The 18,084-nt window shown below is 40.2% G+C and overlaps 1 protein-coding gene across 1 annotated transcript in view; it reads left to right on the top strand.

Moving 5' to 3' along the window:
* The window catches only part of MCC (MCC regulator of WNT signaling pathway), a 240,214-nt gene that overhangs the window by 11,111 nt on the left and 211,019 nt on the right, over positions 1-18,084 (top strand). The window contains exon 2 of the mRNA XM_044446082.1: positions 10,605-10,852. Within this exon, the coding sequence (XP_044302017.1) occupies positions 10,605-10,852 (248 nt within the window). The remainder of the gene's footprint in view (positions 1-10,604; positions 10,853-18,084) is intronic.

Raw genomic sequence — 18,084 nt, 5'->3', positions numbered from 1 at the left:
AGAAGTGTTATCTCCAGCTTGCATGTGGGTGTGCTGATGCTGTGGTGAAAGGGCAAACTATGAGGTCAGGGAGACTGAAATTTGTAAAATACTGACTGTGATAATTACCTTATAAACCTTAGTTATTAACAAAATGGGTGTTGTGGGGTAACACAGACATACTAAAGGAGCGCTTGCGTCCATATATGCCCCCCCGCCCCCTGAGATTGGCGGGGGAGGCCCTTCTCTGGGAGCTTTCTGTGAGGGATATTAGGAGGGTGAGTACGCGGAGGAGGGCCTTCTCTGCGGTGGCGCCCCATCTATGGAATGCGCTCCCCAGAGAGGTCCGCTTGGCACTGTCGTTATTTGCTTTGCGACACCAGGCCAAGACCTTTTTATTTAAATGGTATTTTAATTGTTAATCTGTGTTTTATTTAATGGTTTTATATTATCGCCGAGAACTCCAAATTTTTAATGTTGTTCTATGCTTTGTTTATTTTCCTTGTGAGCCGCCCCGAGGCTTCGGTGATGGGTGCGGCATAGAAATGTTATAAATAAATAAAATAAAATACTTGCATTGATAATTTGATCAACACACATGATAAAAACCCATTGGTTCTTCTCCAAGACACCAGAGATAAAGTTGACCCGCTTGATGAATTGTAGCTCAGCTGTTTCATGTTGAAATCAGTCACTGAAGTTTTCTTCAAGAATGGCTTACCTTCACAGAAGGTTCTGAGAAGCTGGTTTTTCTTGCCATGGTTTCTGAGTATTCTGGTTTCTGATGTCATGTTTGTGTCTATTTTGTGTGGAGCTTGGCCAGGTCATCCTGTGCAGTAGGGCATTGGTGACAAATGACAGCATATAGCACATTGGAAGATAAACATACAGCATGATTATGATGTTGTGAGTAACAACATTAAGTCCTGTGATAGCATTGGCAGAGTAGACAAGGAGATAGAGATATCATCAGGATGTGCTACAAAGCCTGGTTAATGTTACATTGGTGTTGCTGGTGAGTAGCTGTTTGATATTGCAGGAGAGGTCTGGAAACCAACTACAGACACTCAGTGCCTGTAAAAGAGTCCTTAACTCTTGTTGATTTAACTAATAAGTCTTAACTAAAGAATCAACTTGTAAACTAACAAACTATAAGACTGACACACCATTGTTTAAACAAGTTTGTATTTCATAATTCATTTTTATTGCAAATATAGGCAGTATGTATCTTATAATGTAAGAATATAATTTAGCTCACATGCACTAGTCCCTAGTTAATTCCCCAGATGGTACAGACGAAGTAGATTGCCAAACCTTTAGGAATTCAAACTTACATAGTGACATTTTTAATTTGGATCTGTTTCAATTAAATGATCCCATACACTAGACATATACAACAAGGATCTAATACAAAAGCAAGATCAAAATTTAAAAAGCGGTTAACTTGTCTTGCACTATTAGTGCTGACCTTATTCCAATTCAAAGGACTAAATTAGCCTAGATTATAAATATAGCTTGGGACTTGGAGTTGGTTTTCTCACCAGGTTAGCAGGTTCTGAACTGTCTCCTATCTCTGTCTCTCTCCCTTCTAATTTCAGTATCAAAAGGAAAATCAAGCAAGTGGCCATGATGTTTGGTACTCCCCTGAGCTTCCAGGTGTTCTGGCTCCTAATGCTGGCTTTGCTTGTTCTTCTGTGACAGCCCATAAACAGTTTACCAAGCTAGTGCTAATGGCTTGTATCTTACCAGTCCTGTATATGTAAAATTCCACTGCTGTGTACAGGGGCATTCAAGAACAATCAGCTGCATTGTGTAATAGGAACATTAAAGCATTAAACATTTTTAGGATTCAGTAGTGTCCCTGCCCTAGTACTATTGCCCCATTGGAAACCAATGTTTGCACAACATCAGGAATAGTTACTAGCACAAAAGTTTGTTGTGCTCAGAAGTGCTATTGATGATCCACAAACACCAGCTTCTGCTAGTGCAGTATCAATGGTGGTAGGACATGGACAGCATAGGAGCCTTCCCTTTATATCAGTATATGCAGTATTTGTAGTCACTGAGCTTTTCTGGATGTCTAGGCACAGATCTCTGAAGTACAATGCAACCTTTCTTTTAGTTTGGATTGTTTCCATATTTTTCTTTTATGTGGGCCTGATGCCAGATTTTTTGTCTGAGGAACCTTCCTTTATAGGTCTAAACTGAGGTAAGACAAGAAAGGGAAAAGTTCTAAAAGTAGCAAGTTGTAATGAAACCCTGTGTTCTCTTCTTGCAGTGTTTTAGTAGTGGGGAGAGAGAGTAGATTAAAGTTTCAGTGCATTTATTTGAGCATTTTAAACAGAATGGGTGGTGACAGGCTTGTCCAGACAAGTCTTAGAAATTGTTTTGGAAAAAATCCCACATGAATACTCTATCTTATTGCTGGGAATATTCACATACATCTGCTAGAATTAGTAGTGTAAATGTGAAATATTCCTTATTTAGTTATTGTTCTCTATCATTTGGGTGTTAATTAGCTTAGTTCATTTTAATGAGTGCATTTAACACATGTCCTGCTGCTAATCTTTTTGGGAATTAAAATTTTAAAATATGCTAAGCATATTTGTGTAGTCACAGTAAGGTGGCAAGAATATTAAACTGTTGGACATTAACTATAATAATTAGAAACAAATATTACCCCCCCCAACATTAAATCTTGGTTCTTAGTAGTAGCAAATCATGAGAAAGCACCAAATAAAATAACACCTAATGTTTTCTAAAGCAAGCTTTAAAATGTAGAAAATGCAACATAAATATTTATTTATTTAGAAAATTTCTATGCCGCCCCATTCGCCGAAGCCTCGGGGCGGTTCACAAAACATTAAAATATAATACATTAAAAATATAAAACGAATTTACAATATAAAATAAGTCGCCCTGGCCAAAGAATAAAATAAGGAAATAATATTAGCAATTAAAATGACGTTTGAATAAAAAGGTCTTCGCCTGGCGCTGAAAAACAAATAACGATGGCACCAGGCAGACCTCTCTGGGGAGCGCATTCCATAGATTGGGTGCCACTGCAGAGAAAGCCCTCCTCCGGGTACCTATCCTCCTAATTTCCTTCACGGAGGGTTCCCGGAGAAGGGCCTCTCCCGCAGATCTCAGGGGGCAGGTGGGCATACATGGACGTAAGCGCTCCTTCAGGTAGCCAGGACCCAAGCCGTTTAGGGCTTTATAGGTCATCACCAACACCTTGAATTGGGCCCGGACTTCAGTGGGAAGCCAGTGAAGCTGACAGAGGACTGGAGTCATGTGAACATAACGCCTAGTCTCCGTTAGCAGCCTGGCGGCTCTATTTTGAACCAATTGAAGTATCCGGACCGTCTTCAAGGGTAGCCCCATGTAGAGCGCGTTACAGAAGTCAAGATGGGAAGTCACCAGCGCGTGTGTCACTGTCGCCAGGCAGTCGTACTCCAGGTAGGGCTGCAGCTGATGGGTCAGCCGAAGCTGAAGGAAAGCGCTCCTCGCCACTGCTGTCACCTGAGCTTCCAATGAAAGCTCCAGGTTGAGGAGCACTCCCAAGCTGCGGACCTTGTCCCTAAGAGGGAGTGCAACCCCATTCAGGACTAGGTTCAATTCACCCTCTCCAAAGCCCGATCTGCCAACCAACAGGACCTCCGTCTTGTCTGGATTGAGCTTCAGTTTATTGGCCCTCATCCAGCCCATTACCTTGGCCAGGCACCGGTTCAGCACAGCCGCTGCATCACCTGGATTGGTGGAAAAAGAGAGGTAGAGCTGGGTATCATCAGCGTACTGATGATTCCGCAGCCCACACCTCCTGATGATCTCTCCCAGCAGTTTCATGTAGATGTTAAACAGCAAAGGGAACAAAATGGACCCCTGCAGTACTCCATGGCATAGCTGCCATGGTGCAGAGCCATAGTCCCCCAGCACCACCTTCTGGAATCGGTCATTGAGATAGGAGCAGAACCACTGCAAAGCAGTGCCTCCGACCCCCAATACCGCTAGCCTATTTAGAAGGATACCATGGTCGATGGTATCGAAAGCCGCTGAGAGGTCCAGAAGAACCAACAGGGACGCACTCCCCCTGTCCTTCTCACTGCACAGGTCATCGTACAGGGTGAGCAAGGCAGATTCAGTACCGTACCCGGGTCTGAAGCCGGACTGAAATGGGTCCAGATAATCAGTTTCATCCAAGAGTGCTTGGAGTTGTCCCGCCACCACTCGCTCCAACACCTTGCCCAGAAACGGGATGTTGGCCACTGGTCTATAATTAGTGGCCATCTCTGGATCCAGTGACACTTTCTTCAGGACCGGTCGGACTACCGCCTCCTTTAAAGGGGCAGGTACCCGACTCTCCCTCAGAGAGGCGTTAACCACTTCCAAGATCCAGATCCCAATCCCGTGCTTGGAATTATTTATTAATACTTTTATTAATTATTAATACTTTTGAGTCTGTGTAGGATTGTAGTCCAAGGACATTTTGGTAAACCTTTTCTTGATGGTTTTTTTTATTTTTATTTTTAATTTCCCTGAAACTGAACTGCCACTGGTATATTGTACATCTAGAAGAAAATTCGTATCTCAATAGATAATCAGGTAAATATTTAAAATGAATTTCTCTACTGTTTACTGCTCTACTTTGGTTATTGGATTTATTTCCTTTTTTCTTACAAAGAACTCAAAGTGGCTTACACCATTCTCCTCCCCCTGGTCTTAGTCTTATCCTCACAACAACATCCTTGTGAGGTAGGTTGGACTGAAAGGCTATGGGTAGCCCAAAGTCACCCAGTTGGTTCCATTGGCTCTGTCATGTTGAGCACTTATATTTTGCATATCAGGTATACAATTTCACTTTAACTGTGTACTGTGTCTGGAGTAAGCCAATATAAAGGGCATTGTAGGGAATTAAAATAGCTGGCACTGGTTTTGACACTGCCTCTTTCAGCTGCTATCAAGGGGATTCACCATAGAACTCTTTGCCAGAGTTGAATCCAGGGTTGTCCTCATTCTTGAATGTTGGAAAATGCTCTAAGTATACTTAGGGTGAAGTCTTAATGACCTCTTGACATTTTTTTGGAAGGCCATAGGATTATTTGCAGTCCCTTCGAACATGGGGCCTCCACTCTGCCCCTCTCATAACTAGTCTGGAATGAGCTGACTCTTGGAAATGGACCTCAGAGGCGCTAAAGGGCCAAGGGCTTACTGTGCATTCAGCCAATGTTCTTCCCTCCTCCTCCTGCATGGTGTTTATGCATAGCTGAAAATGGTTGTTTGCATGAAATGAAGGCAAGAGTGCAGAGTGATAGAGTTCACTGCTGTTACACTGCATGCTTTGGGTTGGACAAAGGCCAGCCAGTAATCACACTTAGCCACTATACTTAGTCTTGGAGACATTGGTTATGAGTCTGAAAGCAGCAACTGATCTATGTTTGTTTATTGTTAGTGTATTAACTAACAATTTCATGGAGTTGCACAGTTTCATGGAGTTGCAGTACATGTAGTCAACATGGCTTCTATGAGAGTGGCAGTTTTAAAGCTGCTGTCATCATTGAAATCATAGCTGTCATATAGCTGTCTTATTTGCTTTCAGAAAAAGACCCACCTATCATATCTGAACTGGTACTTAGTTGAAAGTAATTAGCTTTCTCCATGCAATCCTCTTTTTCTAAGATCATTTAGGGCTGTTCTACGTACTGACATGGATGTCACTTTAGTGTAAGAAATACTATTTACAGTTTATAGATATTGATGCATTACTATCTTCATGTATCCAATAGCATTGATCATTATATATTAAGAACCTAAAATACATGTCTATCTGCTTGTTTCATATGACTTCTTAATACAGAACACAATTAAGTCTATTCTGCCACATACTTCTTGGGAGCCATTCACATGTCTGCCTAATTTAGCTTCTTAGCATCTCTTTGATAATTGTTTCCTTATACTCTTGTTAGTATTGGGTGTTTTCCCAGAACAGCAGCTGCTGGTAAAACACAGTGCAGAAGAAACCCTGTCATATTTTACATTCTTTGTCCCCTCTTTGTGGGTCCTGAATCAATAGGTAAAATTGCCAGTGTAGTTTCAGCTTTCATATTTGCCTTTTAGTTATCATTTCTTATCACTTAGTAAAAATGCTGTGCTCTTTCACCATCTTGTAAATTTGGAATCTTTAATTAGATGCTGCTATGCTAGTTGTTTCAAAATAAGAACTAATTTCCTAAATGAGGTATGTTAGCTTTGATTTCATTCCCTGCTTCCTGCATGCTCAAATTGGGTATTTTATGAGTCATTCGTCCATGTCACCAAATCAGCAAGGCTTATAGCACTGAGAGAGCCCAATATGTAGGAAATCTATTAATATATTCCAGTACAATAACAAACAGTGGAGTTTTAAAAGATGAATGCAGCGACTGACATTTTTTGCAGGAGATTATAAGCACAGTGAAAAAATATATTTTGTGACATGTTGCATGCTGGTAGTCAGGAAATCATTTCTATGCCTATAGTGCATGGCAATGTATGTGGATTGATCCTAGCTAGCTAAACTTTTCAACTCTGTTCTTCTTTTCAAATGGATTATAATGTTGGGATGGGTTTTAAAGGCTCTGAAAGCTTTTATATTTGTTTTGGTTTATAATTGAATCCAGACAGTCTTTTGAAGATAAAGCACACACATTACGTACTAAAATGTAAGAAATAATGCTATAAGGCAGGGGTCCTCAAACATTTTGAACAGGGGGCCAGTTGACAGGTGCCAGAGGTGGCTGCGGGCTGCCGGCGGGGGGTAGGGGAGCGCATACGTGCATGCATGCGAGGTGGGGGTGAGGTGCCAGCTTTATCACGAGGAGATCATTTTCTCCGATGGAGTCTGCGAGCAAGCTGCTGCTGGTTGCACACACAGCGAGGTGCTGACTTGCTCTTGAGGAGATCGTTGTCTTCAAGCGAGTTCAAAATGACCTCCTCGCAAGCAAGCCGCATGCCTGTGCGTGTGCCCAGCGAGTGCAAAACCTGTGGGGCGGGCCAGTTAAAAGGGTATGGCGGGCTGGATCCAGCCCACGGGCCTTAGTTTGAGGAGCCATTCTATAAGGCATGGACAAATTGCACTGTAAAGACAACAGGTTTAGTGCCAAGAGAGCTTTGTAGGGCAGAATGTTACAAAGAAGTCATAAGTGATGAAAGGTGCATGGAAGTCATTTGGACCTATGGCAATAGTTGCATCACCCCCAAACTAAAAACCTAATCTTTGCAGGTAGAAGGAAGGTGAGATGTTTTCCAAAAAAAGCTGAAGTCAAATAAAGTAGCCATCTCAGTCTGAATATCAGTTTATTTGTCCTCATTATCAACTCTGGTCACTGGCTTAGTTCCTTGACAGTCATATCAAAAACTGATTAAAAAGAGAGGTGGTATCATCGGTCTATTGATGACACCTTGATTGTTATCTCCATATAACCTCATATAACAGATTCATGTAGATGTTAAAGAAAATTGGGTACAAAATAAAATTCTGCATGACCTCACAGTGTGAATGCTATGGGGCAGACTTACTGAGTTGTAGAATTATAGAATAGTAGAGAGCAATGGGGGTCAGAGGGTCATCAGATCCACCCCTCTGCTCAGTGCAGGACTCCAAGTTAAACCATCCCTCTTAGATGGATGTCCAGTTGCATCTTGATAGCCTCTAGTGTGAAAGAGCCCACAACATCCCTAGGTTTTATTGTTGTAACAGTCAGGAAGTTCTTCCTGATGTTCAACCAAAACCTGGCTTCCTGTAACTTTAGTCCATTATTCCATGTCCTGCACTTTGGGATGATTGAGAAGAGATCCTGAGTTTTCTTTTTGTGACAGCCTTTCACTTGTAGAGTGCTATCATATCTCCCTTCAGTCTCCTCTTGTCAGGACTAAAAATGTCCTTTCTTTCAATCTGTCCTCACAGGGCTTTGTTTTCAGTCCTTAGATCATCCTTGTTGCCCACCTCTGAATGCTTTTCAACTTATCTGCTTCTTTCTGAAATTGTGGTACCCAAAACTGGACACACTGTACTCCAGATGAGGCCTAACTAGCACTGAGTAAAGGGGAACTAGTATTTCACATCGTTTCAAAGTGATACTTATATTAATGCAGCCTATTTCAGGGTTTACCTTTTTGCAACCACAGCACATTGTTGACTCATATTCAGTTTGTGATTTACAATCATTCCAAGATCTTTCTCACTTGCAGCATTGTTGAGCCAAGTATTCCCATCTTGCAATTAGGTTTCTTTTTCCTAAGTGAAGAACTTGGCATTTGTCCCCATTGAATTTCATTCTTTTGTTTTCAGAGCAGATTTCCAACCTATCAAAATCACCTTGAATTGTCTTTCTGTCTTCCAGAGTATTAGCTATCCCACCCTTTGTTTGTGTCCCCTGCAAATCTGATAATCATTCTCTGTACTTCCTCATACAGATCATTAATAAAAATGTTGAAGAGCACAAGTGTAGGTCTGTACCCAGTGGTACCCCACTTCTTATGTCTCCCCAGTTTGAGGTGCCATGAGCATTCTTTAAGTCTGATTCTGTAGCCAACTGTGGATCCACATTATTGTTGCTTCACCTAACCCACTTTTAGCTCGTTTGCTATCATGGAGCACTTTGACAAAAGCTTTGTGAAGTCAAGCTATATTATATCCACAGCATGCACACAGTACCTCAAGGAGGTTACACCATCAAAAATAGTTTCCCAGCAGCTTCTGGAAGTGGCCCCTAGAATGGGAATGGGCTGTACTACTGCAACACAGTGTCCCCACTGCCATCCCAACCCATCCAGAAGGATGTTATAGTTGGCAGCATAGAAGAGTCCAGAAAATTAGCATTCATCCTGTTTTTATCGGCATAGGCCCTTGCCTTTGTCATTATCAACTCCCACAGGGTCAACAGTGAAGGGGAATCAGAGTTGGAGCGTCCCTCTCAGTATGCGTTTGTTCTATTCTGGTTAGGAGTTAGGATATAAGAAGGGTTGTAGGATTTGCATCCTTGGCTACTTGCTATGAACCAAGCCTCAGGGTATGCATTGGAGGTATGGGACAACTCATGGAGCCTCCCAAGTCTCCTCATGGTTGTTTTAAGATGTACTAGACAGTTTTGCAAATTATTGCTATGCATACTTTCTTCCCAAAGGTGTGGGATTTAATGCATCAGTACTGAAGTGCCAGTTGGCTGTTTTTTGCATTTGCTGTTGTTGCTTATTGACTTACTCCTTTCAAAGTGAGTGTGTAGGGACAGGAGTGAAGAGGAGCAGCAGCTTCTATTTGCCCAGTCATTATCTTCTCAGGATAGCTGGAATATAGGGCAAGCCAATGAGCAGTGGGGATTGTGGTGAGGGGGAGGTGCCTCTCCTCAAGCAAGAAGGACTCTGTAAGAATGCTTTGCTCAAAGGCTTCCCAAAACGTGGCCCGCATTGGAAAGCTTAATATTCATTGATTCAACATGGCTGTTTGAAAATGTTACTAATTTACTTTGGTCGACATTTCATTTTTCTTTTCTTTTCTTTTCGGTATTGCACAAAAATAGTCCCTCAGTACAACAGCACAAAAAATCACCTTTAAAATTAGTTACAAACTTAAAAATTAATGATGCATAGTGGTGGATCCACATCAGAAAAATATGAGAAAAAATATATAGACATACAAGTACTTGACAAAATTCACCTAAAGCATACCCTTTCAAGCTGCATTGATTTAAGTTGGAAAGATTTGACTCTATGCTTCACCCATTGAAATGGATTAAGAATTGTTTAAATTTACTTGGTTCTTCTTGCCGTTCTTATAACTTCTTAGACTGATGTGTACTTTCCTGATCTTAGTGTTAACTTCACTTAATAATTCTTTTAGATCAGCTGAAACTTTTAACTAGGTTGGAAGTTAAATGAGCTCAGGCTGAATGTCAATTGCAAAAAGATTTTTTAATGTTTTCATTTGCTTTCCTTTGGAAGCCAGGGGTACAAGGGTGTGTCTTTATGGTATACACACATGTATGTATTCTCCCTCTCCCACACACACACACTTCCTACTTCAGAATTTTCCACCTTTAAGTGAAATAAAAAGTACAGGCCATTTGGATGTGATTTAGCTGTACAGGATTCCCAGAGGTGTTCTAGATTCCTGGTTTTTTTTTTATTCTTCCCCTGTAGAGAGTCTCATGCAGCATGATGAGCTGTTAGGTGGAATGGGATAGTCATATCCTCATTAAGTTTTAGGTTTTGTTTCCAGACATCTCACTTTTGTTAAATTTGCACCTAGTGGGCTATTAAAAATGCATGCCATTATAGTCATCTTCTCAGTCCCCTTTCTATCCCCTTATGAGTTCTATAGAGGTTTTATTTCTCCATATCTGAATAAGAGTAAAAAACTTATTTGTAAAAAAAAAAAAGTGTGCATGGAAGCTCAAGGGTTTGTAAAATGTGGTTATGCCAAGTACCCTTGCTGAAATAAGAAAAAATATGCAGTTGTTTTATTGGACTTAAATGGCCTTTGCATAGTATTGCCTATTCCCCTTATACAAATAAGTTTGCATTTGAGCTAAGTTACTGCTGTTTGCCTTTTTTTCTCTCCACTCTACTGTCTTATTTTTAATTTTTAGGAATGACTTACTAATGGTGTGTCGCCAGCTGAACATGGAAGAGTCTGTGGTGGAGATAATGCATCAACTCGGTGCAGATGAAAATGGGAAGATTTCCTTTCAGGATTTTACACGATGTCGTATGCAGCTCGTGCGAGAAATCAGGAAAGAAGAGGTGGAACTTTCAGTAAAATCAGATGAGACTCATAAAAAGAAAGCATTAAGGGATAGAATTGCTTCTTGGCCAACAAGCAGTGATAACAGTTTGGGTAAGTTTCATTATTCCTCTTTTGTCTAGATTATGCAGATATGGCTGCTATTATGGTATAGCTTCTAGTTCCTTTGAAAGATTGATTAGATTTCACCATTGCCTACATAGATAATTGTGACATCTGATGAAAAAATGACTTTTAAAGTAGACCTCACAAATGTTATGGCTGCTAATAATAAAAAAGACTGTGTGAGACCCTATGATAGCTTAAAAGTCATTATTTAACTGATGACAACCCGTCAGTTAAAACATCTGATGGGTTTTGTGCACAAGAGGACATCCTGCCTGAAACTCATCCACTTGTGCTTTTATTCCATGACCCACAATCAGATCTTCATATGTTGTGGAGTCTGGTGTCTGAATCTGGACTAATGGGTTATTTGGGGCTTAAACAACCTAGTTGTTTGCTCAACAGCAAACTGTGGCTTATCTGCTAAGTTGTTCAGTCTCTAATCACCTTGTCAGGATGCAAATGGACATCATGTTCACTGCCTCTAGAAACATAGAAACAGAGTGAGTCAGAAGGTACCTCCCGGGCCATCTAGTCTGACCTCCGGCACCAGCTGGCTCCGCTCACGACATGCCCACATCCACTCACGACATGCCTATGAAGGAATTGATTGTGGTTGCTATGGTAAAAGGGGGAGCAGATGCATTTCAGGCAGCCTGCCTGCTTAGCCCCATTGGTTTTTAAACTGATAGACTGTTAAATAAAAGCCAGGTTAATCTGGAAATATTTTCACTATTTGCATTTGCATTGGCAACCTTGGAATAGATTGGAGAGGATGGAAAAGGAACATGGTGGTAGACAGAGAAGGAGAGGCAGATGGTCTTCTAAAAGATCCGGAAGCCTCTTAGTCCCCTCACCCAGTGGAATGTAGGTAGATATGCTACATGGGCCAAAAGAACTTCTGTTCTTCTCTTACCCTGCCTGGCTCTTGTTGGCAGACCTCCCATAGGTACAGGGCTCTGCTGTGGGGGGGTTCTGCTTATCAGCAGTGCAATTCATAAGACTGTGATCTTGATGTATTTTTTCCTTGGTGCCTTTAAAAGAATCTTATAAGTAATATATGAACTGGTGAAATAACAGTTTGTAACATAGAAGAACATTTCAATAAATTGGTGTGATATTTTACAATGTCATAATAAATTTCTTCATCGACAGAAAAAATCATTAATCAAAAACATAGTCCTCGAGCATGCATTATGTGGAACAGTATGTTTTACTGGTAAAATCTGCTTCAGAAGTTTAGGTAAGAATTTTGTTATTCTATGGAGAAACTCTGTAAATGTTTAAATAACTAGAGATTGAAGGAAAAAACAAAAACCACATAGATTCCTGAATTGTATGTTAGGTTATAAATACAATTGTTCTGTTAACTTTTATTAGGCTATTAACTTGCAAAATAGTATTATGGTGCCACCTGCTGAAAACAAGAAGATAGCCATTTGTGGAAAATGTTTGCAAAGTTTTCCTGGTTGTGAGTGGATAGGGTCAGTATGAAAGAATGGATTTATGTAAATCTGAACTCTGTGGAATACATAACTTCCAGGATAGACCAGGGTTACCAAAGATGTAATACTGTCACTGATATATCAGTAGAAAAGTACTCATGAACACTTTGACTGAGTTCATGTAGCATGTTAAGTCATGGTGGCCTAGTGTGTCATTTGAAACCACAGTAGTTTTGTCACCCTTCGTTGTGAGGTTTGTTTAAATTATGGTGACTTGTGTTGTCTGAAACTGAATAATGCAACTGACCAGGGCTTCAGTCAAACCATTACAGAGCCACGTGACAAAAGCAGCATAAAATCCGTATAGCCCTTGCCAAGAAGTTGCTGCATATCCACATTTGCCAGCCACTCCAAAACTGCCCAGGTAGCACTTGTTTGTAGTTTGCAGGGGCTTTACCCCACCTCATCACTACTGTATTGAGCTAATAATGGTTTGCAATAATTTCTCACTGTGTTTTCTCCAGATTGTGAAACGTGTCTGCCAAGCTGCCTTTACCAGTTCTGCCTTTTGATAGCTATGAGAGTCCCTCCTGGGTGCTCCAGTGGAACCTTGGAGTGACTATCTATGGTTCCCCTGCCTTTTTATTGTCCACCATAATCTATGCAAACATTTGTGCTCCTTTTAAAAATGTTTCCTGTCTGATTTGTGCATTTGAGCTGTCAAATGTTAACAATGCCACAAGTTATCCTTGTTTGTGAAAGGGGTAGGTCTTAAACACTTCAGGGTTTTTGGAGGGGCCTTCAGGTGTTCCCTCATTTTCATAAGTGAAGACAAAGTGGGTGAATGATCTCTCCACTTTTTAATAAACAGTTACAAGCCTACAGAGTTTCTTTTTGGAAGGGACAAACACTAATAGTATGTCTAACAATGTATGTTCCAACCAAAAAGAAACTATGTAATTTCTTCTAAATTCCACTTTGTAATTGTAGCTTAAAGTAGAAAGACTGAAACATCTCTTCATAGCAGGGTTCTCAGGTGTTTCGTGAAGGAACTCTGTCTCATGTTAATCCCGATAAGCCAGAAAGGATGTTTTCCAAGAAGCTTTCCTGTTTGTCTATTGAAAGCCTGGGAAAGATGTTGCCAGATGGTGGACACTGAACAGAGGAATCTGCCTCAGCTTGTACAGAGAAAGCTATAATGACTGCTTTGCCAGGTTGCAAAGCATCCTGGTAGTGCTAGAGATACATAATAAATAAAATGTGTGTGCTCATACTCTGACATACAGAATTAACGTTGTGCTTCAGTGGATATTCATTCTTGTTCAGAGAGGTTGTTGTAGCATACAGTGAAAGGGGACTCTAGCACTGTAGCTCAAGAATACCTTCTAGAATCATGTCCCTTACAATACAAGAAACTTGTCCAAGCCTTATTAACTGATCCTATGTGTATCAAATAAGTCAGTCGCTGTCATGAGGCAAGGTTCTAGTGCTGAGTAAACCACATATTAAGAAGGTGAGATGGCCATATTCAATCACAGTTGCCAATGAAGTACTATAAAGGAAAGTATCCTGTTTCTCACTCTGATAAAAATGAACAAAAGCAAAAAAACAAAAAAATCCACTTCAGATGAAAGCAAAACATTCCATAAAACAAGCAATTTGGTCACCTTCACATGCATGAGAAGCAGCAAGAATGATAGATTTACAGCCTAAAGCCACAAAATGAGTTACACCCCTTTTTTTCCAACCTACCCATTATTTTTAATGGCCAGTTTAGAGCTTTTAAAGTGAACAAATACAAGGATTCTTGCTTTAATAGAATTCTATGACTCGGAAAAGTGCCTAAGACCTTATTCTACAAATCTTGAAAGATCAAAGGGGCAATTCTTCAATTTAAATGAATTCCACTTAATATAAACATCTCTTATTATGAAAGCCTTATTTATTTCAGCATCTAAGAAATTCATTAAATAATTCATTTACCAAAGAAAACAAAAATACTTTGATGTCAACCAATTTTTATTCTTACGCTAGTTAGTACTGAATGTCTTCAGAATTCATGTGTATTTCGTTTCCTAATTTAAGGAAATTGCCAGCAAAGTTACAATAAGGCATATGTATTTCAGGAATTAACAAAAATAGATTTGCTTTCTATTCAATTAGGGCTGACTTTCACCATTCTTCCTGCATGAGTTAATATAATGAAAACTGTACCCATGACAGATGCACAGAACAAATGTACAGTAGTTTAACAAATGTACCATTAATGAACAGATATATATACATAAGGGAACAGATTGTAAATATGGAATGCAAATACTTACCTGCCACTGCTCACCAGAAGTCTATTATGTTAGCACTGTGCTAAGAGAAGTTAAATTATTTTATCTTGCAAGAAAAGCAACACCATTGCCATGTCAAACTCACAAGGTAGACAGAAGCAAGAAAATTACTTCAAGGGCCAGGGGAGAAAATTAAGTTGCCTTTGAGCCAGTGCACTGTTATATGCACTGTCATACAATGTGACAACCAATCATGAATAACTAAGCATGGTGTGTTGTCATGTAATATGAAACCAGACTGTTTCCTGCAGGGGAACTTGTTTGTGAGCAATAAGCCACCATAACAACCCATGCTTTATTCTTGGCACTGTAGTATCCACGGTGTTGCTTGCTGTATTGTCCAGACCCAAGCAACTCCACCCTATTGTGGGTACCAGGAAGGTGCAAACAAGTTCCTGGGTAAGGGCAGCAAACTTGCTGCTCTTAACAAACTTGTCTGGGCCATCACCAGTAACAGCCACTATACAAGTGCCCAAGCGGTACTTTGGGGCAACAGTTACAGTTTCATTGTGCCCCCTGTGATGATGTTCAGGAAAGGGGCAAAGTGCATCCCACTCCATTCATGGGAGCACAGAGTTTTGGAACCTATAAAAAAAAAAAAAAAGGACTTTTTTTTTTTTGGAAAGGCTTTTTACCAGGACTAAACAGGGTTTGTTTTGTTCTTTGTTTTAACAGGGATATATGTAGCTGTGAAATCTGTATGTATTTTCTTCTCAGAAAACCTTGTTTAGCTCTATTAAAAACCTTGTTTTAAAAGAAGTCCATTCTTCTGGCAGCCAACATAGGATTCTGGGTGGCATGTTACCTGTAGAAACAATTCACCCTGGCTTGAGTTTGCAGGACACAACAACCTGAACTTCTGAGGTTTATGTGAATTTCCTTGGTGAGCAGTTGGCTCCTGCATTGACTGGGGACAGGGAATACACCAGTGCGGTTCATACTGGGCTATTATGTGTCCCTGTGCCTCTTCTCCATTGTGAGGAGGATGCAGAAACCCTCAATATGCTCTTGAACAAGAAACTATTCCTCATCAATATATTTGTTGCAAGTATTCTCCCTTCTGCAATCTTACAGATTTTTCCAGAAGATAGGATGGAAGAGTAGAACAGTTTTCCAGTACAATATCTTACTTTTTATTGTAGTTGTACAAAAACATCCCACTTCCTTATCAAGGAAGATAGGTGCCTTCATGTGTGGATGTGGAAAAGAAAGGGAATGGGCCTGTGTGGACATACCATTCACATGCACTGTTTTTGTACGTAGGCATCCCTTTGCAGACTGAATGTGTGTTATATCAAGGGGAGGCTGCCAGTGGTGCAGTCTCCCCACTGCCGTTACATCTTTGTGTGAAGAACAATCACTGTTTTTGGCTGCGGTTTTCCAGAGAAGGTGCAATGAATGCGTAAACTGTCTTTAAAAAACAAAAAGGGAAGGACTGGGGATAATAGTGTTGGAACTGAGCAGCAGTGTTTTAATGGACTGTGCAACTATACAATTAGAGATGTAAACTCAACTTGATTCTGGTTGTGTTAATAATTATATCCTCTTAAGAAAAAGTTTGAAGATTGTCATTTGAGGAAGGAGGCTCAGTGCTAACACAACATATCTTCCTTTTTATAATTATGCCTAAACAGTGAACATGGTGAATTGAAACCTATACTGCAATCAGTGACTAGTTTCCTATAGCATAACAATTCATCATGGGTAGGAAGCCAGAGTGGATTGTCATGTTGTATGCACTTGGACTGTTACTTACAGGATGACCTGTTAATGGGAAAAAAGAAAACCCATGGCTTGTTCTGATGGTTGCTACAGTGTGTTGTTATATTATCTGAATTCAGACAACCAATCCTTTCGTAAGTAAGAGGAAACAGCAAGCATTCATTGTCTTTTTACCAAACTTGCTTGGGCCACCACCAGTGACAGCCATGGCACTTTGGGGTGATTGGCACTGCCCATCTGTGATCATAAGCTCTTTCTGGCTTTCCACAGCTATTCTTGCCTCCAGTAGAATTACAGAATCAGCATTTTTTATTTATTCATGTTACATGGTTTTCTTTTCTCTATGCTGTATTTATTACATTTATATCCCACCTTTATTCCTGCAAGGAACCCAAGGCAGCTTTAAGTGATCATCTCCCACTCCCCCATTTTATCCTCACAATGATTCCATGAAATTGGTTTGGCCTCTGAGCATTAGTGGCTGGACCAAAGTTAGCCAAGGAACCAGTGAGCTAAATGGCCAAATGGGGGCTGGGAAGACCCAGTTCAGCACCCTAACCACTGTGCAATACCGGCTGTCATATGAGCATCCCGAATAAATTATAGGATCATGGTGTATTTTTCACAATTCTGTTGATTACGCTTTTTTCTCAGCAGCCAGTAGGTACTTTGTAATGAATACAGTTTGTGTAAATTGCATTTCAGTGATGTATAAGGGCAGCTGTAGTTGAGAACAATTAACATTGTATGAAGCAAAATAACCATTATGTGTGGAGTTCAATAAAGATTTTGGCCTTTAACTCCTGCCTTGGCATAGTGCACTGCAGCTGTTCTCTGATTGTTCCAATATTATTGCAATTAAATGGATATTATGGGCAGTAATTCACAAAGAAGATACAGCATGGCATCTTTTTTTAAACAAAACAATACATGGTTGTTTCCCCCCATTTTACATTTAATGTACATATGCATTCACTGGTTTATGGAGATTATTATTTATCATATCTGTGTCCATATTTTACATTAAAGTACTTTTGGAAGCACGATATTTGTTTTTGTTTATTTTTGGAATGCTTGTCACCCATTCAGCTGAAGCACCCAAACTGGCTTCTAAATTATTAAAACAACAAAATCATGGTAAACTTATAGTATACCACAACAGAGCAACTTAGAATAAAATACAAGCATAAAATCAGATTTACACACAAAAGTACCTAAAAGGCCTTGGCAGAAGAAAAGGCGGCGGTGCTAAAATCTAAATATACAGCACCAGGAGAACTTTCCTGGGAAGGAAATTGCAGCAGTGGAGTTACAGAAATATGAGGTTCCTGTCTACATTCACCCCACTTTGAACAGTAAAGAGACCCAGAGTAGGGCATTAGTAGCCTGTGTTGACACCTCAGGCAGGTTCATGTAGGAAAAGACCAATTACGATTGAATCCAGCATTTTGAATTGTACTTGGAAATGGTGTGTTGGAATAATTTCCATGAGATATAAGCAGTGGCCAGACTGTCACCAGGCTTTGTTTGAAGGAAAACCAACCCTCAAATAACTTACAGCCAGTTGTAGGGTTATTTGAATATTGTATCTTCTGCCTGTTGGATGGCAGGATGCCTTGGATGACACAAGCTATGGCAGCCTCCCACTGATGCTGTTACCTGTTTAAATAAGAAGAAGGCCCTTACTAAAATTTATTGGAAATTTATGCCA

This window comes from Varanus komodoensis, unplaced genomic scaffold (genome assembly GCF_004798865.1).
Source record: "Varanus komodoensis strain SLA01 unplaced genomic scaffold, ASM479886v1 scaffold5, whole genome shotgun sequence".
NCBI classification, from domain to species: domain Eukaryota; kingdom Metazoa; phylum Chordata; class Lepidosauria; order Squamata; family Varanidae; genus Varanus; species Varanus komodoensis.
The sequence above is the reverse complement of the archived record's forward strand: the minus strand, read 5'-3'. Positions and strand labels throughout refer to the sequence as shown.